The sequence below is a fragment of the Aythya ferina genome (assembly GCF_964211825.1).
Source record: "Aythya ferina genome assembly, chromosome: Z".
In the NCBI taxonomy this organism is placed as follows: domain Eukaryota; kingdom Metazoa; phylum Chordata; class Aves; order Anseriformes; family Anatidae; genus Aythya; species Aythya ferina.
This window is the reverse complement of record NC_140299.1, coordinates 742,859-762,172: the sequence shown is the minus strand read 5'-3', so window position 1 is coordinate 762,172 and position 19,314 is coordinate 742,859. Positions and strand designations below refer to the sequence as shown.

Here is a 19,314-nt window from a genome sequence, read left to right as displayed (position 1 = left end):
ATGATGGGCTATACTTTTGGCTGATGATAGCGTTGGCCATGAGCTTGATGATCTCCATCCCATTTTACATGCAATCCTTACTATTATAGTGCTCGAGGAGCTTCAACTGGAAAATTCGTGAGGTCTCCTGTGGGCCTGACTCCCAGCCCGCCTGCACAAGGGCCTCTCAGAAGGGGACGCAGGAGGCAAAGGCTTAAGGAAAAGGGAGGTGTCGCTTATCAGATAATGCTGTTCTCAGGATGGGTTTTATTTTTAAGCATACTGCTTAAAAATCCTTTCTAGTCCTTACTCTGTGTATGTAACAGTGCAGAAGGAATTATAACACTGAGCGGTTGTTCAAAAATTAAACGTTTCTTGGAACAAATAAAAGCAAAGCTGCACGCATGCACTAGGACTTGCAGCTATTTGTTGATTTGCCTTATTATGACTTTAAGGCACCACCGGTTCAGACGATTCCCCTCCTCTGCTGTGGGCTGACTTCATTAAGATGTGGTCATCCTTCAGTCTGTTTCGTTATCATGTACTGAAACCGAGCGGGCCATCCGAAGCTATCAGAGAAATGGCACGTGGCCTAAAAGCACCCTAATTTCTATTTCTAAAGAACTTACCAAAATGAATTACTTCTTCATTTACACCGATAACGCGTGCACGTTTTTTGCAGCCTAAGTTGCAGACGTTGTGATTTCCTCTATTTCGGAAAATAGTAATTGTGACGATGCCTTTTTGAGGGAGCGGAATTCTGAAATCCATACAGTGACCTTGCCTGACATCCCGCATTAATCTCTGCTGACCTTACAAGTAGTTCATGAGATATTTAATTATAAAATGCCACCCAAAGAATTTCTCATTACAGATGCACCGCATTGCACTTAAACTGCAGCTAATGCTGTGTTTATAAAGTTAATGGGCTGATAAATCTGAATGACTCCTCTGTCCTGAATATGAAAATCCTTGATTCTGTGGTTAATGCGGTGTATTTTTCAAAGCATCTGCCGTCAGTGTAGTTATTAATGATAAGCATTTTGCCCTTTAGCTCAGTCAGTGTCATATGTGACAGCACGTTCACGGCATTGAGTTATTTATATTGTTTTTTGCAGGCTGTGTGTTCATGCTGCCTTCCTTCCAAAGCGAATTTTCGGGTTTCTGTGCTATAATCCACGGCAGTCTCTCCAGTTTTACTGATTTCCTTAATCCGGAGCCAGCCAGCAGTTAGGTTCCTAGCTCAGCCTCGTGAAACCATTTTTTATTTTTTAATTATCTTCTCCCCAGTTCCTGGCAGCTGACTTTCCGCCTGTTAGGAGGGAGAAGCAAGTGGAAATTCTTGATGGAAATAGAAATACGCGTCTCTATAATTGTACAGGGCCACGCTATCTGTTGTAAGGGTGGTTTTTTGTTGTAGGGCCATGTTGGTAAAACTTTACATGTTTGAGCAGAAACCTTTACACCGTTTAGCTGTGTCTCTGGAAGCTTTCAGCCAAACAATGAAGCCATTAGCCTAGCACGAAGAAAAGATTTTTATTTTTCAAGGAAGTGCAGTTTTGCTTCCCACTGCGAGGCAGATACAGGAATAACTGGAGTTCTGAATATAAAATCCTGCGGTGTGATGCAGTTTTAAAATGCTTAATACGCTCGTACCACAAATCTTGGGGGTACTTCTCCCTCGCTGTGTGAGAACTTCAGTCCCGGAGCAGTTCTCTCCTCGGCCCGGAGCGTGCAGAGGACACATATGTTGCCTCCAAAGCTCTGTTGTACAGAGTTTTGCTGATACGTTTGCAAGCGAGGAATTTTGCATTCTGTTGGAGGCTGTGCAGCCCTCGGTAGTAATCAGAAATCCTCTGCCCACACCTCTGTGCTTCGCTGTGCGGGCTTCATCCCCGCCAGCCTGTCCCTCCTCATCTCATGCCTCTCAACTCTCCGCACGCTGCTTGAATGGAAAGAGCTAGAGATTTACTGCATAAAAACTACAAAATGGGAAAGATTTTGTGCCCTATCAAGGAAGCAAATAGCAGTTTTCTTCTTCGGCAGGCTAGCTGGTGGTGCCACCGCTTCTTCAGATTGCCAGGTAATTCCCCCCGTAAGCTCGTCTTCTCGGTTCTCTGAAGCATTCAGGTGTTGGACCTGAAGGTTGGTGTTAGTTATGTTTAATTAGACAGAATTTGATTGGAAAATGCCTTCTAAAATGACTTCATCGCTTACAAGAAGAGTAAAAGCCTTAAGTTTAGTTCGAAGAACCACGTGGCAACTGCTACACGAGCTCTGTAACTCCGCGTTGCAGGGCAGGGGGTTGAAATCCCTGGGGTGTCACGGTGTCCTGCTGGGCATCTCCTCGTGCCCCTGGGGGGGACGTGGCTCCCAGCAGACCCGTGGTGAGGCCACGTCGCTCCCCAGTGGCTCTTTGCCTGTCGCAGAGCGGGCGGCAGCAATTAGCGCAGACGAGCGGCCGCTCAGGATCATCCCTTGCAGCAGCAATAAATCAGCTGAGCACCTGAACAGCAGCCTTTCAGGGCAAATTAACCAAAGTGGCTCAGTGACTTAATTTAAGAACAAACCGAACAACAACAAGAGAAAGCCCACAACGTGGTGATTAAAGCAAATCACTGATTTTTTTGCTCGTTGTGAGCGATTGCTACCAGCGCGTGCCATGTTGCTGGCTGTGTTTTTATGTCATTTATTCAGGAGGATGCTCAGGTCTGCACGATCCCGTGGTTGGTGGCACTGTGCTGATCCTTTTGGATCTGTGTTTCAATCAACACGCTCTGAAATTCATTACAGATCCAAGGTGTGCTGTGGTTTGCTTTTGTTTTCCCTCAGGTTGTTGTGATTAGATCAGTGGCTCGAGCAAAATTTTGTCCCTGAAGGGAAAAAAAAAAAAATGGAAAAATGGTGGTTTATAAAAATCTATACCTTAGCCTTAGAGATAATATTTAGAAAAAATAGTCAATCCGTATGGCAGAAAACAGTCAATCTTTGTGGCAGATATTATGCCCTCATTTAAATCTGTTGGTGTTTCTTTGTTATTGACTTGAACAACAAAATCCAATCTGAAAAATTAAATTTCCCTTTTTACCCAAATCCTGTAAGGGACGAATGATCCGAATTCAGTATTTTTAATCAGAGGTTTCTTTTTGCATGCGTAAAGGATGCAGAAAGCCCCTGGCTGCAGCCCCCGTCTCGCGGGGGGAGCCCCAAAGCATTGCAGTTCTGGTTTTGCTGTGTTTCATGTGGCTGATACCTGCTTTTAAATTGTGGTTACGTTCACAGACGGTCTTTGGCACAGCAGATTTGTACTGAAATATTGCAGTGGGCTTTCCCAACCAGCAAACAATAACATGCACGTTCGGTTACGTTATCTCCACGCAGTTTTACCAAGTTAAAATCTGTGTGCTTTGTACATCAGGTGGGAAAACCAAAGTCACACGAGCCTTTTGCTGTTCAGTGTCTGTATTAAGTAGTGCCCGCGTGTTGTCAATCAATAGTGTGAATGCTTAAAAAGAGCACTTCAAAATAACTTTATGAACTGTTGCTTAATAAGCTGTGACGAGTCAATAAATCAGCCTGTGCTTGCCCTTGTAATGAGTGAGATGAAGGGAAACTCAGAAACTAATTTAATTCATCATACAAATTAACATTATTCCTTCATTAGGCTTGCAGATGCCAAGCCAAGCATCCTTGCTTTAAAAGCAAAGGAGAATTTGGAGTTTCAGCCTCTCACAGAGCTGTGTGCCAGAGTGATCCCAAGCCCAGCAGGTCTGGGGGCATCCCACCGTCAGCGTCCCACCTTACAACACCCACGGGTATAACACATCGCTGCAGGTAGGGTGTGTGGATATAGAGGGCACCAGTGGTGCAGTTGGGATCCCCAACTCATACAGGCTATGGCATGGACATCACTTACTTCACTGGCATCGTGCATCTTCCTCCGTTGTGTTCAGATTGAAATAAATAGCATTTATTTCTAACGGTGTTATGCAGTCAACAGGAATGAAAATAACAAGCTTCACGCACGGTTATCAGCCAAGTCATGGTGGCTTTCTCCTTCCTGCTAGATTATAAACAAATGTTGGATTAAAACGATAGTTCACTCTTTCTAGAGCACCGAAATATAATTTCGTAGTTAGAGGAAGAAAGCATTTAAGCCAGCATAGTTGGGTTCTCTCCATAAATTGAAACAAGTCTGATCTAAAACTCATTTACTGTCTTGGAACAGAATTGATCTTGCTTTCACATTTGATTCCCCCACTGCAGATTTTGAGAGGAAGAAAAATGGCATTGTTAGGTCAGTTTAACTAGGCCATAGTTAGACAGAAAGGACCGGGAAACCGGCTATTACAAACATTTTTCTTCTTTTTGCCTTTGTCTTCCTTCCTAAGGATTTATGTAAAATCTTGGAGGGTTTTAATACAACTTCGGGGCAGTGTTCGTGTGGCCCCACTTACACGAATTCCTCACGGTCTGTTCACGTGCTGTAAAAGGCAGCACAGAGCAGCCTGTTTAATAGAAATGCTGTGAATTTACTACACCTAGAAATGGTGGTTCTGACCTATTAAACCTCGAAATTTTCAGAATTTACATAGATAATTAAAGCAGAGGAAATATTCCCCTTATGATTCAATAATATTTCTGATGTTTTTAGGTCTTCAGAGTGAATGATACTTACTTTCAGATCAGATAAATGACTGAGGAACAAAAAAAACACATAATTTTTTCTTTTATTGTAGGGAAAAAGATCTTAACTGTCCAATAAAGCACCAAGGTGTATACGTGCTGCAGAAACAGCATTCAGCAAGGAAACATTTAATTCTCAAAACCCTGAGAGGTGGTTATAAATTTCCAGGCAAATTTTGCTTCCTCTGGCTCGCTGACCAAGGGCAGGAGGCCGGCTTGGGCATATTATATTTTAAATTATATTGTATTATATTTTAAAGGCCCATTTTTGCTAATTCCAAGTTTTGCTCTATTATCAGATAACGTGAGCCTCAACCAACGATTCGAATCTCCTGGCACAAGACGCAAGGATTGCCTTTCTGTAGTTGTCTTTCAAAACCGTGTGAGCTCCTGAGCAGATATGATAGAGGGGGCTGTACCTGAGCCCTCGGAAGAGCGAAGCCCAAAGTATGACAAGTGTGAGCTGGCCAGCGAGCCACGGGAGTGTTAATTGTTTCCTTTCCCTCTGAAAGGGCTCGGGCTGAGCGAGCTGGGAGCTATTGATTTACTGTACAGTAAATGTCCTATTGTTCTCTGCCTGTCAGCCTGGCAGGTGGGTGCAGCTTGGGCCTTAACTGCAAAATTTGACTTCGTCGGGAATATTGAGGATTAATTTTGAGCCCTTGCACGGCGCCTGAACCAGCACGGGGCGAGCAGTGAGCCGCAGGAAAGCAGTCCTCGTGCGAGCGGGAGCTGCAGATAGAAATCTCGCAGGTATCTTGTCTCATCTCCGGTACAAAATGGCTGCAGCACCAGGCAGGCTTTTTTAAACTCTCTCTCTTCTACGTGGGCATCCTTTTGGCAGCGTGGTGTAAAATGAGAGCTGTGCCCAGCATAGCTGCACGTCTGCAGATGGGAATTGGTGCAGGGTTGTAGTGGCATCGTTCGGTCTGACCTGTAAGAGTTGGGGATGGTTTCCCTCCAGTCTCTTTGTTTTTCTCCTTTCATACAGCAGCAATACAAATGGAATTGTAAATTATTTTTTTTCCACTGAATAAAATGCAGTCTGCATTATTGACATGCACGGGAGCTGCCTAGCTTCTTAATAAGCTGTAAACCATGCTTGTGAAAAGAGATTTTAAAAAAACAACACCTACATCTTCACATCAGTTCTGAAATTGCCGTAGAAGCTGGGGCCGTTGCACCTGTTGCAAGGACAGAACATAAATGATTTGAAGAGATCATCAGCAAAAAGAAAGTCTCTTCTAGCATAAATTCAGTCGAGAAAATGAAATGCATCAGAATTACATTTAAGGCAAAAAAAGATGCTGGAAATGAGCTCTGTAAAAATTAGGAAATTTGATGCTAAATGTGATCAAAACATTTATTTATTTATTTATTTATTTATTTATTTATTTATTTTAAGTTTTCATAATTTTAACTTCAGAAATAATCTTCAAATGGTGCAACTAGCTATATTTTAATTTAGGCCAGAAAACATTCTCTGGTTTACACCCGTCTGAAAGATGGCACAAGCTACGCGATAGAAGTTCCCTGCTCTAGGAGTAGGAAGGGACCAGGGGATATGGATGTTTAACCCAGGTACCCAAACTTGTTTCTTTCTTTCTGCTGGCATTTCACACAGGTGTATGTCAAACCAGGGAGAAAACCTCATCCAGAAAAGGTGACAATTTCTTAATTTCTTGTAGAAAAACTGTGCCCAGCGAGAGGTGAAGAGAAGGAAGACTGAAGAATTAGTTAGAGCCATGATTCTTCACTTTCATTTTTTTTTTTATGTAAAATCAGAAAAGATTCAAAACAGGTTAAGCCATATTTTCGGAGTCCATCATTTTTATTTAGTTGGAACTAGATCTTGTGGCAGATTATGAGAATGGGAATCAGAGTTATCAGTGTCTTGTTCGTGCCTGTGCTATTGATTTTCCTGAGCAAATTATTTAATTTTTTTTAAATCTATCTGCAAAATGAGGATAACAATGCTGACGGATGTAATATGTTTAAAGCTCTTGAGATCCAGCAAGGAAAGGCATGTTAGAAATTCAAACGGGTGCGTGCATTCAGAACGACCGGGTAGGCTTCAGCGTTCAGGTCACGTTTCCATTAACAAAAATGGCATAGGCAGGTAAGACTCAACCCTTTATTTTTGTGTTCGGGTAAATGGAAAAGTGGGCAGACTCTGAAGGACAGCACTGCTTTCTGGAGGAGATAGCTCCGTGTGCGCTGCCTTACGGGAGGGATGCTCCTAGTGAGGACACGTGGGAGGAGATCCAGAGCATGGGCAGATCTGCTTTCCGTAGCCTACATTTTGAAAGCGCTTAATAATTAGGTCCACAACATCATCCCCTGCTAGCTGGGGGAGCTCCAGTCTGGTTCTGGTCCCCATGCGGACCTCCAGTCGCTCCCTGGTGCCCCCCAGCATGTCCCCACTCTGCCCCAGGCAGGGGCTGGTCCCACACTGGTGGCAGCGGTGGTGGCAGCGGTGGTGGCAGTGGTGGTGTCCCCTGCCTCGGGTGGGCAGCAGAGGGGCCCCGCGAGGAGCCCCCATCAACAGGGCTCTTCCCGGGCTAATTACCTCTTTACTGCGCTGACTCTAATGTGACATGTTTATTGCCTTAACTAACAACTCATTAGCTTAGTTGATGTTTTTGTCAATATTAATTCGTTCATTTAAGCCGAGTCAAAGCTTAAACAAAGATGTCCAGGCTGAGAAACGGGCAGCAGAATGACTTTTGTTTAGTTCATCTTTTTCCTTAGCTCAATTTACACCAGGTAGGTGTCAGCAGGAGCGGCGCTGGGAGCATCCCTGCGAGCAAGGCCGGCGTATTTCATCGCAGCAACGTCTGAGTAGTCACGCTTTTTAATAAGATTCTTGTATTTGAGACATAAAATTCACACAAATTAAAGCTTCGTGGCCTGCCACGCTCCTTAAGAAGAAACTTCCAGTTCGTTTGTTACTCACACAGCACGGCTCGGTGTGAATTTATGAGTGCAGCCTGTCTGCCGCCGGCTCCCCTGGAAGCCTAAAATGACAGGCGGCGTATTTAATAAAACAAGAAACTCGCGGAAGACGGTTCTGAAAACTCAAGAAAAACCTGTTAAAATCAATAGGTTATCTTTACTGCAATAGCCAGCTAAATGAATGTTATTAAGAGGTAACAAATAATTATGGAGAGATAATGATAAATTACCTTTATCTGGGAGCGTTGCTGTAGTGTTCCCTTGCATTTATATATAAGCAATTACTTTTATTTTAATGAAAAACTAATCTATCGGATGAAATTATACAGCACGCTTGCTGAGTTGGCAGAACCTGGAGGAGAATTTGGATTTGTTGGCCTAGTTTGGGGCGTCATTTCTCTCGCCTTCTCTCTCGGCTGTATTTCTCTCTAAAAAAAAAAAAAAAAAAAGATACTGCGGGAGGAAGGGCGAGTTAATCAAGATGGAAACCAGGAATGTGGTGTAATCGTAGAAAAAGGGATGGGCTCATTTCACTCCACTGCCTAAATAAAGCATCACCCATGCATCTAACGCTGAGGAGCTTTCCGTAGGAAGTGTGTTTGGCCAGGAAGGAAAATCCCAGCTGTAAAATCAGCTCTCTGCTTCCCAGATCGCCCGTGCCTGGGAGCTGGTGCTGCCCGGGCCACTGAGTGGGGGTCAAGAATGAAGCGTAAATTATCAAATATTATAATATTGAAGCATTTCAATCATGCTTTCAATTTGAATTAAAAAAATCTCAGTTTTGTTGCTGTCTAGCCGTCAGATTGTCCGCACTTTACAGGAGCGCGTGGAGGGAAGCTAGCCGCGGCAAGCAGTCCAACACAGCAGAGCCAGGCCAATTCCCCAGCTCCCTCTCACTGTGCCCGTTCTCTCCCGTTCTGCTGGGCAGGCAAGGCGCTGACGTTCCTGCTGCTGCAGCCGCCGAGCCCCAAGCTGCCCGCGCACAGCACCATCCGCAGAACTGCCATCGACCTGATCGGCCGCGGCTTTACCGTCTGGGAGCCCTACATGGACGTCTCCGCCGTGCTCATGGGTCTGCTGGAGCTCTGCGCCGACGCCGAGAAGCAGCTCGCTAAGTAGGTACCTCCTTAATTCACTTCCCAAGCCCTTGCGCCGTGCTGACTGGCAGATCCTGCTTCTAGAGTCGGTTCAAGTACAAGTAGCTGGAGACGTTTGGTAGGCGTTCCTTGGGCCACAGGGCACGAATCCTCCGGTCACATCAGCAGTAACTTCGAGAAAACAAGTGAGTGAAGGCACATCCATATCTAAAATACGTTTGTCCATTTTTTTAAATATATTTTTACCCTTTTCTAACCATCAAAGTAGCCTTTTCAGAAGGTATTTTGCACCAGCATGTCTCAACACATGGATTTTTGTCCCATGGCTTCATGAGCCATCCTATCCGAATATGAACTGGTTTGGAAAGCACACTGTGGGAGAGGAGGTTGGGTGGTCAGTAACACGCTGTTAATGGCATCAAGGCAACTTGCAGATTTAAGGACTGCTAACAAATCACAAACTCAATAGACCACAGCCTGTCTCTTGGGCCAGAGGACAACTTATTCAAGTGTCCCAAATAAAGATTTATGTAGAATGCTGTCTCATATGTGTTCTGGTCTCCTCGAAATAAATCCTTTCAGTTCGGTATTTGTAGCTGGGTCTGTAAAGGAAGGGGGGTGTGAATTTCATCGTGACGTCTGACACTTCAGCCTAAAACACATGCTAAAGATGTGATGCTGTTCAGATGATGTTTCCTGTGCATGGAACTCGAGGTGCACATATGTTCAGTAACTTAAAAATAGCTGTAACTGCAAAAACTTCAGCTCTGTCTGTGCAGCACCGGAATAATGCGTCTGTAAGGCTCATCAGCTGGATCTGCTCCCTAAATGTTTAAAAAAAACAAATTAGACATAATATGATAGGCTGGTGAATTAGAGTGAAATAAGAATCAGCTCTCTAAATTTGAGGATAGGATTGTGATTTTTCCTGCCCTGTTTAATGTTTGTTAAATCACAGAAAATTATTGCCTTTACTTGTAGGGTGGCAAACAGATTTCCATTGTCTCAGGGCCAAGCAAATAAAACTCGCAATGCCAGAGCTACCGCAGTTAAAGGACTCACTTCAGTCTTCCATGAGTGGTATGGTGTAGTAATTGTTCTAAAATTAGTACGGGATTTGAAAGATCATCTTCACTTCAGGGCTGCCCCGTGGACAGTTTGCCACCTGCCGGGGTGTGCGTCCAGCTCCCTGCCCTTGTAGCGTGCAGCGTGTCGCCGGTCGAGGCAAACCGTGCAGCTCTTTTTCCTATTGTTATTTTCAGTTCAGGTCTTCTGCTCGCTTCATTTATCACAGACGAGACTCTGCACTTGCTGGTGCCATATCCTATCAATCACAGCATCGGATAATTATGGCTAAATGCCTAGGTGAAGTCATTAAGATGACTTGCATAATAAAGGTAGCGTCTTACACATTTTCTATTAAGATCATGGACTTTTAGTGTTTGTTTTTTAATGTATGTGACTTTACATGAGTTGAGTAGCATTTCTGTTGAATGTCCTCAGACTTTATGATACGAGAGCCAAGTGCAATAAACTGGGGACCAGATTCTCACACAAATAGTCTTTGCTCGCACTGTTAATCTGATTAATGGCAGCAGAGCTATTTGCACAGTAAAGGGTTTTGCAGTATAGTCTTTATTTTTATTATTGTTTGCTGTAAAATCGACCATCTTCTTTGAAGAAGAATAAATCTGAATAAATTTTTATTTAGTTCTTATCAAAACAGCAAACCACGCAGGTATGCAAAAGGGAAGGCTCTGATTTGTCTGGAGAGACAGAGTAAAAAGAAAGTAAGCAGCAACCACGGCAGGCTGTTTACATGAAGCTAAATGATGCTGCTATGCTTTATGGGCTTTCAAAGCTGTTTCAGGCTTCCTGCTTTTAATGTAAAACCTTGAAAAATATTAGTGGGTGTACATTAGCGCTGTTGAGACAAAACTCTCATTTGTCAGTACGGTTATTGCACAGGAATGAATTAATCCCTAGCTACAGCACAGAAAACGTAGCTCCTGCTCTAGGTGGAGCATTGCCCTCAGCAGATCCAAACTTCCTATTTATTTGGTTGTTGGTATGAATTAAATCATAGTATCAGACTTCGGCAGGCATCTATTTGGAAAATAACTCTTACTAAAAATATTTAAATAATCTAATGAATAATTTTCATCACGCAGAATAAGAAATCATTGACGGTTTTTCTAACAGAAACTTAAAATATTTTTGCTTCTTAAGTTTGTATTCTTTGACAGCGGTAATTTCATAACTCCAATGCCTAAAAATTCGAGTTCTGAATTTTGCCTGATGGGATGTTTCCCTGCAGGACACGAAGCCAACTCTTCAGCTTGTGCGAATAGTGGTGCTGCTGTTGATTTCAGCACAGCTTTCCCAGTTTGCTCCCATTGCAAATCTTTGTGTCTGGCACCCCGAGCGTTGTGTGAATACTCGCTTTTATTTATTTTTTTAACATATTTCATGTTTAATTTTTATTTTATGTAGTTTATTCTACATAACATTTTAATTAGTGGTATTCCTTAAGCGTTAATTAGTAAACCACTCATTAGTTAATAAACCACTCATTAATGGGGAAGCAATTTCATTCCTGTAGGAAGACTTCATGGCTGCACTGTAAAATTTTATTTGCAAGGTTTTTGCTCAGGAAGAAAAAAAAATCTTTTGTCTAAAATTGCAGAGGTCATCGTAATTGATTATTTAGGTATTAATTTTACCGTATTGCCTTTCTCAAAACGTGGAGGTTCCTTTTTTGGTCGGTGCTTTGCTTTGTGGCACTGCTGCTCGCTGTCGAGCTGCTGGATCCATCCTGAAGCGTGGGGGAGAAGGAATCGTACGTCAGGGGGAAGGAAACGTCTGCTTTCAGCTGCAGTAGGCCTCCCAGCACTCAGGGAATATCGACAGGGACGGGTAATTGTGTGGGCAGCGTAAGGAGGGTACTCGGTTATCATCCAGATATTCTTCTTTACAGCATTGCTGGAGTAAAATTGGTTTTGGTACTAAAAATATTCTGAACAATTATTTGTCTCTTCCGAGCCTATTGTTTGGTAAATCACAGCAAATGCTGTTCTGTGGCAAAACTGGCACCTGAACACCTCGCAATAATGTTCATAAATAAAAATAGAAAGGCACGTTTTTAGATAATTCTGGTTTTGTCGAGGCATTTTTTGCTGGTAGCAATACCTTCAAACAGCACGAGCACTTGTAGAAGCCCTGCCGTTAACCTTGGTATTGAGAACGTAGCTCTGAGAACCGCTGTGCTAGGAACTGGATCTTATGAATGAGGTTATTAATGGTTATTAGCGAAGGCACGTGTGTTTTACGTGCTGTGTGCAGTGAAGGGCTGCCAGGTTTGTCTCAACACCACGTGTGTGTCCTGACATCGTGCGTGGACGTGCTGATTTCTGGCTTTCTGTTTGTGTTGCAGCAGGTCCAGTATTAGCGATTCTTCATAGCGGCGTGCATTTCCTCGGGCTCTAAGGAATGAGCGATCGCTGTGTGTTGGGGGGTTAATGGAGAAATATGTACAAACTGGGGGGAGGTTGTTATTTGTCTGGACCTCGATTATTTCTCGTAGCCTGACAGAGCAGCCCAGGCGCTTCACCTTCCCGAAGCAGCTCGTGCGCCCCATTGTATTTAAATGTGGGCTCGCACAAACCCAGGGAATACAGTTCTTCAGCAAGTAATTTTCATCCCGCTATTACATCCTTAGCTGTCATAAAGATTAGTACGGCTCTCTGTACCCAGAGCACTGAATAAATGAATGTATCAGCATGTAGCCTTGAGGAGCCCGATGCAATTTTCATCATGATAAATTGCATAATAAGCGAGAAAGTGTTTGCTTATTAATCCATAACAAGATTTAGATTGAAAATGGCCTGTTACCTTCCTGACAGATACAGTACTGACTGCAGACAGGCTGAGATGGAAAGAAACAGAGCAGCAACGTGTGCAGGGGGTTAAGTGTGCATCTTACCCTCGCGGTGCCCTGCTGAGCTGCCCCTTTTTGTGCCTGATTTACCGTGTACACAATAACAGAGCACAGCTGCCTGGCTTCTCTCCCCGATGTTAAGAACGTTTTATGAAAGAGCTTTTATGTCAAGCTTGTGCTTTAAGAAGGAAAAAAAAAAAAACACTTCACGTTTATTGACCAAAAAAAGCGCTGTTTTCTTTTTTTCCCGACTGAATTAAATAAATATCTGAGCTGAAATCCCAAACTCTGATATTTATAACTCCTCCGCTCTCCCAGTTCATCCCAGTCCCCAAAGGCCGTAGCCTGCTAGCCAGCCGTGCCGAGTGAAGCTGCTCAGGCATGAGGATTAAGAGTATTTTTCTAGCATTTATTAGGCTTTGATTTCGTGGCGTGGCTGACTGTAGGGAGCGGTGCTGCCTGCGATTTCTGCTCCTTGAATTACAAGCTAGACTGTGATACAGATTGTGACACCATCTACCAGAGTTAACAAATTACCTTTTAGTTGAACCGTATGTTTATATGTAAACGTGTACTAAAATTTGGGCTAAATATTGTTAGTTTTGTTTGTGTTTAGTGGAAACCTTTAGTTTTACGTTCATGTGAATTGCACCTGTGCAAGCGTGTGCTCTGTAGTAGGGACATCCCGAATTTTTCAAGTACAACGGAACAACTTTAGATTATAAGGTAAACAATTGCAGAAATTGGGGTTTTAAAAGGAGAAATGAGAGCTGGTGCTTGGTCCTGAAGGTGATGAGGCAAGCTAGTGTGTGCTGCAGCGACTGCAAAGTGTTAAGCGAGGAGGAGGAGGAGGGGGAGGAGGAGGAGGAGGAGGAGGAGGAGGAAGCTGAGTTGCAAGCTTCATGCTGGGGAGGAAGTTTGGGTCCTTCCCCTTTGTTCAGCCATCGCTTCAATGCACACGTCAAGAAATGTAGAGGTCTGATGGCCAGATTTCGTGTACAGCACCATCAACACTTTTTCCTTCCCCATTTTTCCTAGAGGTTACCTGTAGCTCTCCTGACCTACCTGGTTCATTTTCACTGGTTTCTAGGATCAGCTTTTTAAACGCACCCTCCTTATTTCTGTAGGTGGTAAAGTACACGTCTAAAGTAGGTTTAAAATCACTTGTTTCAGACAGGTATGTTGTAGAGATTCCACTCAATTCCTTAACAACCTAAAATGGTTTTGTACATTTTAAGAGCACCAGTTTCTATCTAAATGCTTATCCTGATTTATTTACTCTTTCAGCTGCACAATTGTGAATAAGATTACGTGATTCTGCAAATGATTGGAGTAACAAAATGCTTGAAAACATGCCTGCTAGTAAGAATCAGCATCTGTAAGAAAGCTGATGAAAAAGACAAATGAAGAACTACACAGAGTCTTTGGACCCCAGTTTCTTACTTCTGAGGTTAATTTGTCACAAATTATAATTACTACAGAATTATTTATTACTATTACTGTCACAAAAATTACTACAAAAAATAGTAATTCCCCTGGCCCTGTAGGGTCGCGAGCAGTGGGATTCGTCCTCCTACACGTCAGCCAACAGGCACCGGTCAGAGGCATAAAGAGGTGTTGGAGGCAGGGCTCCTGCTGTTGGGTGCAGGTGGAATATTGTCTCTGGTGTCAGCCACGTGCGCTACAGGACGGGCTGCAACCATTTTGTCTGTCACGCTCGCAAAAATCATCCCTCAAATGTCTGCTGAGGGCTGCGGTGGGAGGCGGGGGGCGGCAGGGCCAGCACGTGTTGGTGCAGGGCCCTCCTGACACCCCTGGACACAAGGACATAAGTCTGGGCGTGAAGGGCAGCCTGCCCTCCGTACGTTGGGTTTGCATCTGCCCCTGTTTTGTTGGGGGCTGGTGCAGGGTGCCCGCTGCCTCCTGAAAGGGGCCGTGGGGAGCAGCTGGCGGCCCGGGAGGGGGCTAATCTCTGCCCACATACTGCCACTGCTGAGCCATGCTAATGAATTCACAACAAGCCTGTTGCTTTGCAGGGAAGTGCACGCTTTACCAAGCACCCTGTAAGGAAAAGCGCTGCTGGCACAAACGGGAAGCCTTCTCACAGAAAAAAAGGGCCGAGACATTGAAGTTGTGATTGCTTGCGGAAGATAATGAGTCTGGGCTGAAAGGCTGACTGTGATACCTGCTTCCTGCTTCATCGCTTCTATCTGGAAAATCCTTATGTGACTTTTTTAAGTCACATTCAAATACGCTTTTACAAACAAAAAGGCTGTAGGGACATCTTTATAGTATTAGTGCAGAGACTTTCATTTTCAAAAGCTGTAGTTTTGATCTATATACATGGGAATAATAATATCTATACAATATACATGGGAAAGGAAATAATAATAAACTTCGGTTTGTATTTTTTTGAATTCGGGTCTATAATGGTAATCTGTACCTCGTCTTGTTGTTGCTCCAGAAGAATGGTTCATTTGGCAGAGAACACTTGAACCATGCTGAAATTCTTTGTTGCGAAGCATTTAACTTGTAAGCATCCAGGAAAAAAGCTCTCATAAAATTATTTTTAACGACACTTAAAAATCTTAAAAGGGAAAAAAAAAAAAAAGAAGAAGAAGAAGAAAGGAGCAATTAAAAAGATAAGTAACTTAACTGCTCAGTTACAACACTGCCTAAATTCTCTTCCAAACCATAAGTGGACTTTGCAGTGAGCTATTTATTTGACTTTGTAAACTTCTGCTGCTCTTAAAAAAAAATAAAAATCAGTAGAAGAGCTCCGGGGAAGAGAAACCCTTCAAATAGTGCCCGAGGTGACATTTTCAGTGCATCTGATGAAATGACATGCCACGCTTACTTTCTCTTACCCACGTTTTTACATGTGGTCTTGGGGGAGTGCTCGGAAATAAAACCTTTGTGCTTTCCATCCTGGCTCTGAAAATGCAGATTTCCTTCAGTCTCGCTTCCAGATAACGTTATGCTGTAGACTTTACCTTTTTTCATGGAATAAAGCTATCTTGTGTTGTCAATGTGCACTTAAATGCCATAGTTTAACAAAAAGTTTTGGTTTTATTAATACTTAGCATTCATAAGTATTTGTAATACAAACAGCTGAGGTGTAGAAATTCCTTTAAAACTCGAAGCCAGTTTGTTTTGGCACTGCTCACTTGGGTGTGTTCTCATCCCGTGCAACATGGGAGCACCTCAGCTTCATCCCTGACCTTCAGAAACAGGGAGCACTGATGGCTAAGCACGGCAGCATGCAGAAAAAGGCTTCATTTTCACAGAAAAACGAGCAAAAGAAATAGCAGAGAGAGAGTTTCAGTGCGTTCTTAAAAATAATTTGTCATGATTTAGCAAAACCTCTGGGGAACTGCGCTGTACTCACGTGGCTGACTAGTACCAGGAGGGAGCAAAAGAAAATAACATTTCTTTTGTCTTTATTTAAGAAGCAAAACAAAACCCTAGTGCTGCTTCTTGGTGAAAGCGTGGTCATAGCAGCAGAATATATGTTACAGAAAACTTGAAAATGTTTTAGAGCTGGCAAATTGGCTTGTGTCTCCCTTTCCTTTCTGCAGTAGACCTGTTGGAGTAGACCTCTGTAGGAAGGGCTACGTGTTCAGACTAAACACAACACCGGTTCCCAGATGCTTCTTCCCCTTCTGTAAAAGCCCAATTCCAAAAACGTGGTCTTCCCTCTAGCTCTTTTCTGCCATTTCTTCCTCCCACACTGCTGCTGGTTTCTGTTGGGGAGTTGTTCTCTCTTGGTGCACCAAAGCCAGCAGGTGAATACTGCTTTGCCACCATGGTCTTCTCCCATAATCTTTAACCATCGTTAAAAGGGTTTCTTAAGTGTTGTTGAATTTTGTAGTCCAGTTCTCAGCTGGATCAGGTACACCTTTATGCAGTGGTTTGGTTTCCTAAAGGCACAGAGCTGTGAGCCCAAAGAGGTACCTTTGGGGTGGTTTATGGACTGTGGGTGTGAGTGCAGGAAGGATTGGTAGAGTTGCTGGATAATGTCCAATTAGCCTAACAAACACCCAGGCTGCTGTGGCATAGGGAATGGTGATAGTTAAAGAAATGTTAAGAAATTAAGCTTTCAGACCAAAATTGGCTGTGTATCTTTTTTTGTCAGGTAACACACTGTCACAATTACCAAATACTGGATTTTACTTTTGCTTAATGTAGTTACAAGTTACTTACTGTTATTTTATTGTTTCTTACGTTTATCTTCTCACAGCAAGTACAAACGCAGTGTATGGAAAATTTAGATACCACTTAATCCCTTAGTGTTATTTGAAGGCTTGCGGTAAAAACCCGAGTGTTAGAAATGCTAAAGAGCATGAGAATAATTTCATAGTAAGTAGGAAGTACAGGGTACGAGGCTGTCTGTCATCTCTTCATGCTTCTGTAACTGAGTCATGTGCTGAATAAAATCACACTGAATAGATTCAGTGGCTTTAGGTCTTCAGGAAGCTTCTCGCTTTAATCTCCTGTAACCAGTGCTTAGCTGAATTAAGTAGAATTACTATAAACGGGATATTTTTCACCCTGCATTTAAGATTTTGTAAAGGAGTAAAACGTAAATTCTTTGGGAGACATTCTTCATTTGCCTTGTCCTCGCTTCTGTGATACGTATTCAGCACATACAGATAATTTGTTAACAAGGCCTTTTTAACACTTTGGACAGATGCACATACTGTTTTCAATCTTCATGGTTAATTATTCGATTTTGTATTTGATGATAGAACACCCTGACTCCTAATCACCGCTCATTGTTGGGAGTCCATTATATTCTAACTGTTTGAGTGCTCCCGTTGACCTTGAACCGACATTATAAGCTGTTTCTAATCTTTTCACTCTATATTTCTAATGCTCCTTTTCTTTCTCCCCTCTTTGTCTGGTGCCCGTTTAGCATCACAATGGGGCTGCCCCTCAGCCCGGCGGCCGACTCTGCCCGCTCGGCGCGACACGCTCTCTCGCTCATCGCCACGGCCAGACCACCCGCCTTCATCACCACCATCGCCAAGGAGGTGAGCTGGGCCCTCGCAGCAGTCCTTCTGCGAAACAGAAGCAAGCCCGTGTCCTGCCCTTCCTCCCCAAAAGGGAAAACGAGCGAGCGAAGTGTTTGTGTCCCCGCGGATTGCTCTTTCCAGTCACCCGTAATTAACGAGCGGTTTCGTGCTGAACTCAAGCCGTTGAGCCGTGCCTGGCTTGATTTGTTGTGTCCTGACGAACTGGTTATACAAACTTCAGATAGCGATGTGTAAAATCCAGCTTTCTTTTGGCTGTGCAAACCCCACCCAATTAAGTATTATTTCATACTGGGTGGACATTTAGCCGTGCAGTCTGGGGGTGAGGAGTGGGGACAGTGCTGTGAGGTTAGTGTAGGTTGGGCGCTGTCTTTGAGAGCCATTTGAGTAAACCCAAGTGCTTGGAGCTTTCACTTGGCCAAAAAAAGGCCTGTTATAAAGCAGACATTTAATACCCAAAGAAATATGCAGCAATATGTGAAAATTACATAATCAGGACCCAAGCATTTGCTCATCTTGACCTCACATTTTACAAGATTGAGAATTAAAAAGGTAGACCTGTGTTTAAAAACTGCTATAAGGAAAACTAACCTTTAGCTCTACCCATAACGGGGTATGGGAAATAATCCGTGTGTCTCAAAGGGAAGCAAAACGTTCTGCATGGTACAGGCTCTCAAAGTAGCATGCATATAACAGTAAGCAGAGATGGAGAATATACAGCAAGGCACGTTTGCATAAACCCTGCTCTTTGCTAGGTGCACAGACACACCGCCCTGGCTGCGAACACGCAGTCTCAGCAGAATATCCACACCACCACACTTGCTCGGGCTAAAGGAGAGATCTTACGAGTCATTGAAATACTGATTGAGAAGATGCCTACCGACGTCGTGGACCTTCTGGTGGAGGTAAGGCTGTGCTGCCTTACGTCTTTGAGGTTTCGATGCAGCAGTACTGGCCTGGACTAGCATTATAGAGTTTCATTCTGTGTGTTTGGTAAGCTTACGTTTACCAAAAATTAGTCTTCTAATAATTGTTTTTTGGTGCTCCAAAGGGTTCAAGTTGCCAGTACCATTGCTGTGGTAAACACTATTATGTGCAAGCCAGTTCTGGTTTCTTTTATCCCAATCATACTTTAAATTAGATATCAAAGCTGCAGTCAGGCACAGAAATGTTTTATTTTTGTCTGTCAGAAGGTTTATTATGAAATATGTAATATCAAATAACATTAACTTGTGTTTCCGAGGTTATGGATATCATCATGTACTGCCTTGAAGGATCTTTAGTTAAGAAGAAAGGTCTTCAGGAATGCTTTCCAGCCATCTGCAGGTACGCTCTTCCCTCAAGAGTACAGTGAAGAAAATTATAAGGTCACCAGAAGGATAAATTTCTTACTTGGAGTGAAACAGTCTTTTGTGTGATATTTGCCCCTTAAAGCAGCAAATGTGAAGAGTGGTTTTTAGCTCACCTGTAAGCCTTTACAGGCTTTTAATTTACATTCACATCTGACAGATGTGGACTAGAAAAGTGTTAACAACTCTTTAAAGTTCAAGTATTCTAAAAGTCCAGAAAGATGAAAACATTGTGCAGTCTCTTGACAATTTGTGTCCTGCTGCCCCTTCCTACATCC

The 19,314-nt window shown here is 43.2% G+C and overlaps 1 protein-coding gene and 1 long non-coding RNA gene across 4 annotated transcripts in view; both read left to right on the top strand.

The window, feature by feature from the left end:
* The window catches only part of LOC311426859 (WD repeat-containing protein 7), a 97,794-nt gene that overhangs the window by 50,106 nt on the left and 28,374 nt on the right, over positions 1-19,314 (top strand). For all 3 annotated transcript variants that reach the window (XM_084503585.1, XM_084503586.1, XM_084503584.1), the window contains 4 exons: positions 8,549-8,735; positions 17,570-17,687; positions 18,443-18,592; positions 18,931-19,013. In XM_084503585.1, coding sequence (XP_084359711.1) covers positions 8,549-8,735; positions 17,570-17,687; positions 18,443-18,592; positions 18,931-19,013 — 538 coding nt within the window. The remainder of the gene's footprint in view (positions 1-8,548; positions 8,736-17,569; positions 17,688-18,442; positions 18,593-18,930; positions 19,014-19,314) is intronic.
* Positions 14,031-15,683, top strand: LOC311426661. Its single transcript, XR_014686905.1, has 2 exons — positions 14,031-14,104; positions 14,691-15,683. It is a non-coding gene; the product is annotated as an uncharacterized lncRNA (long non-coding RNA).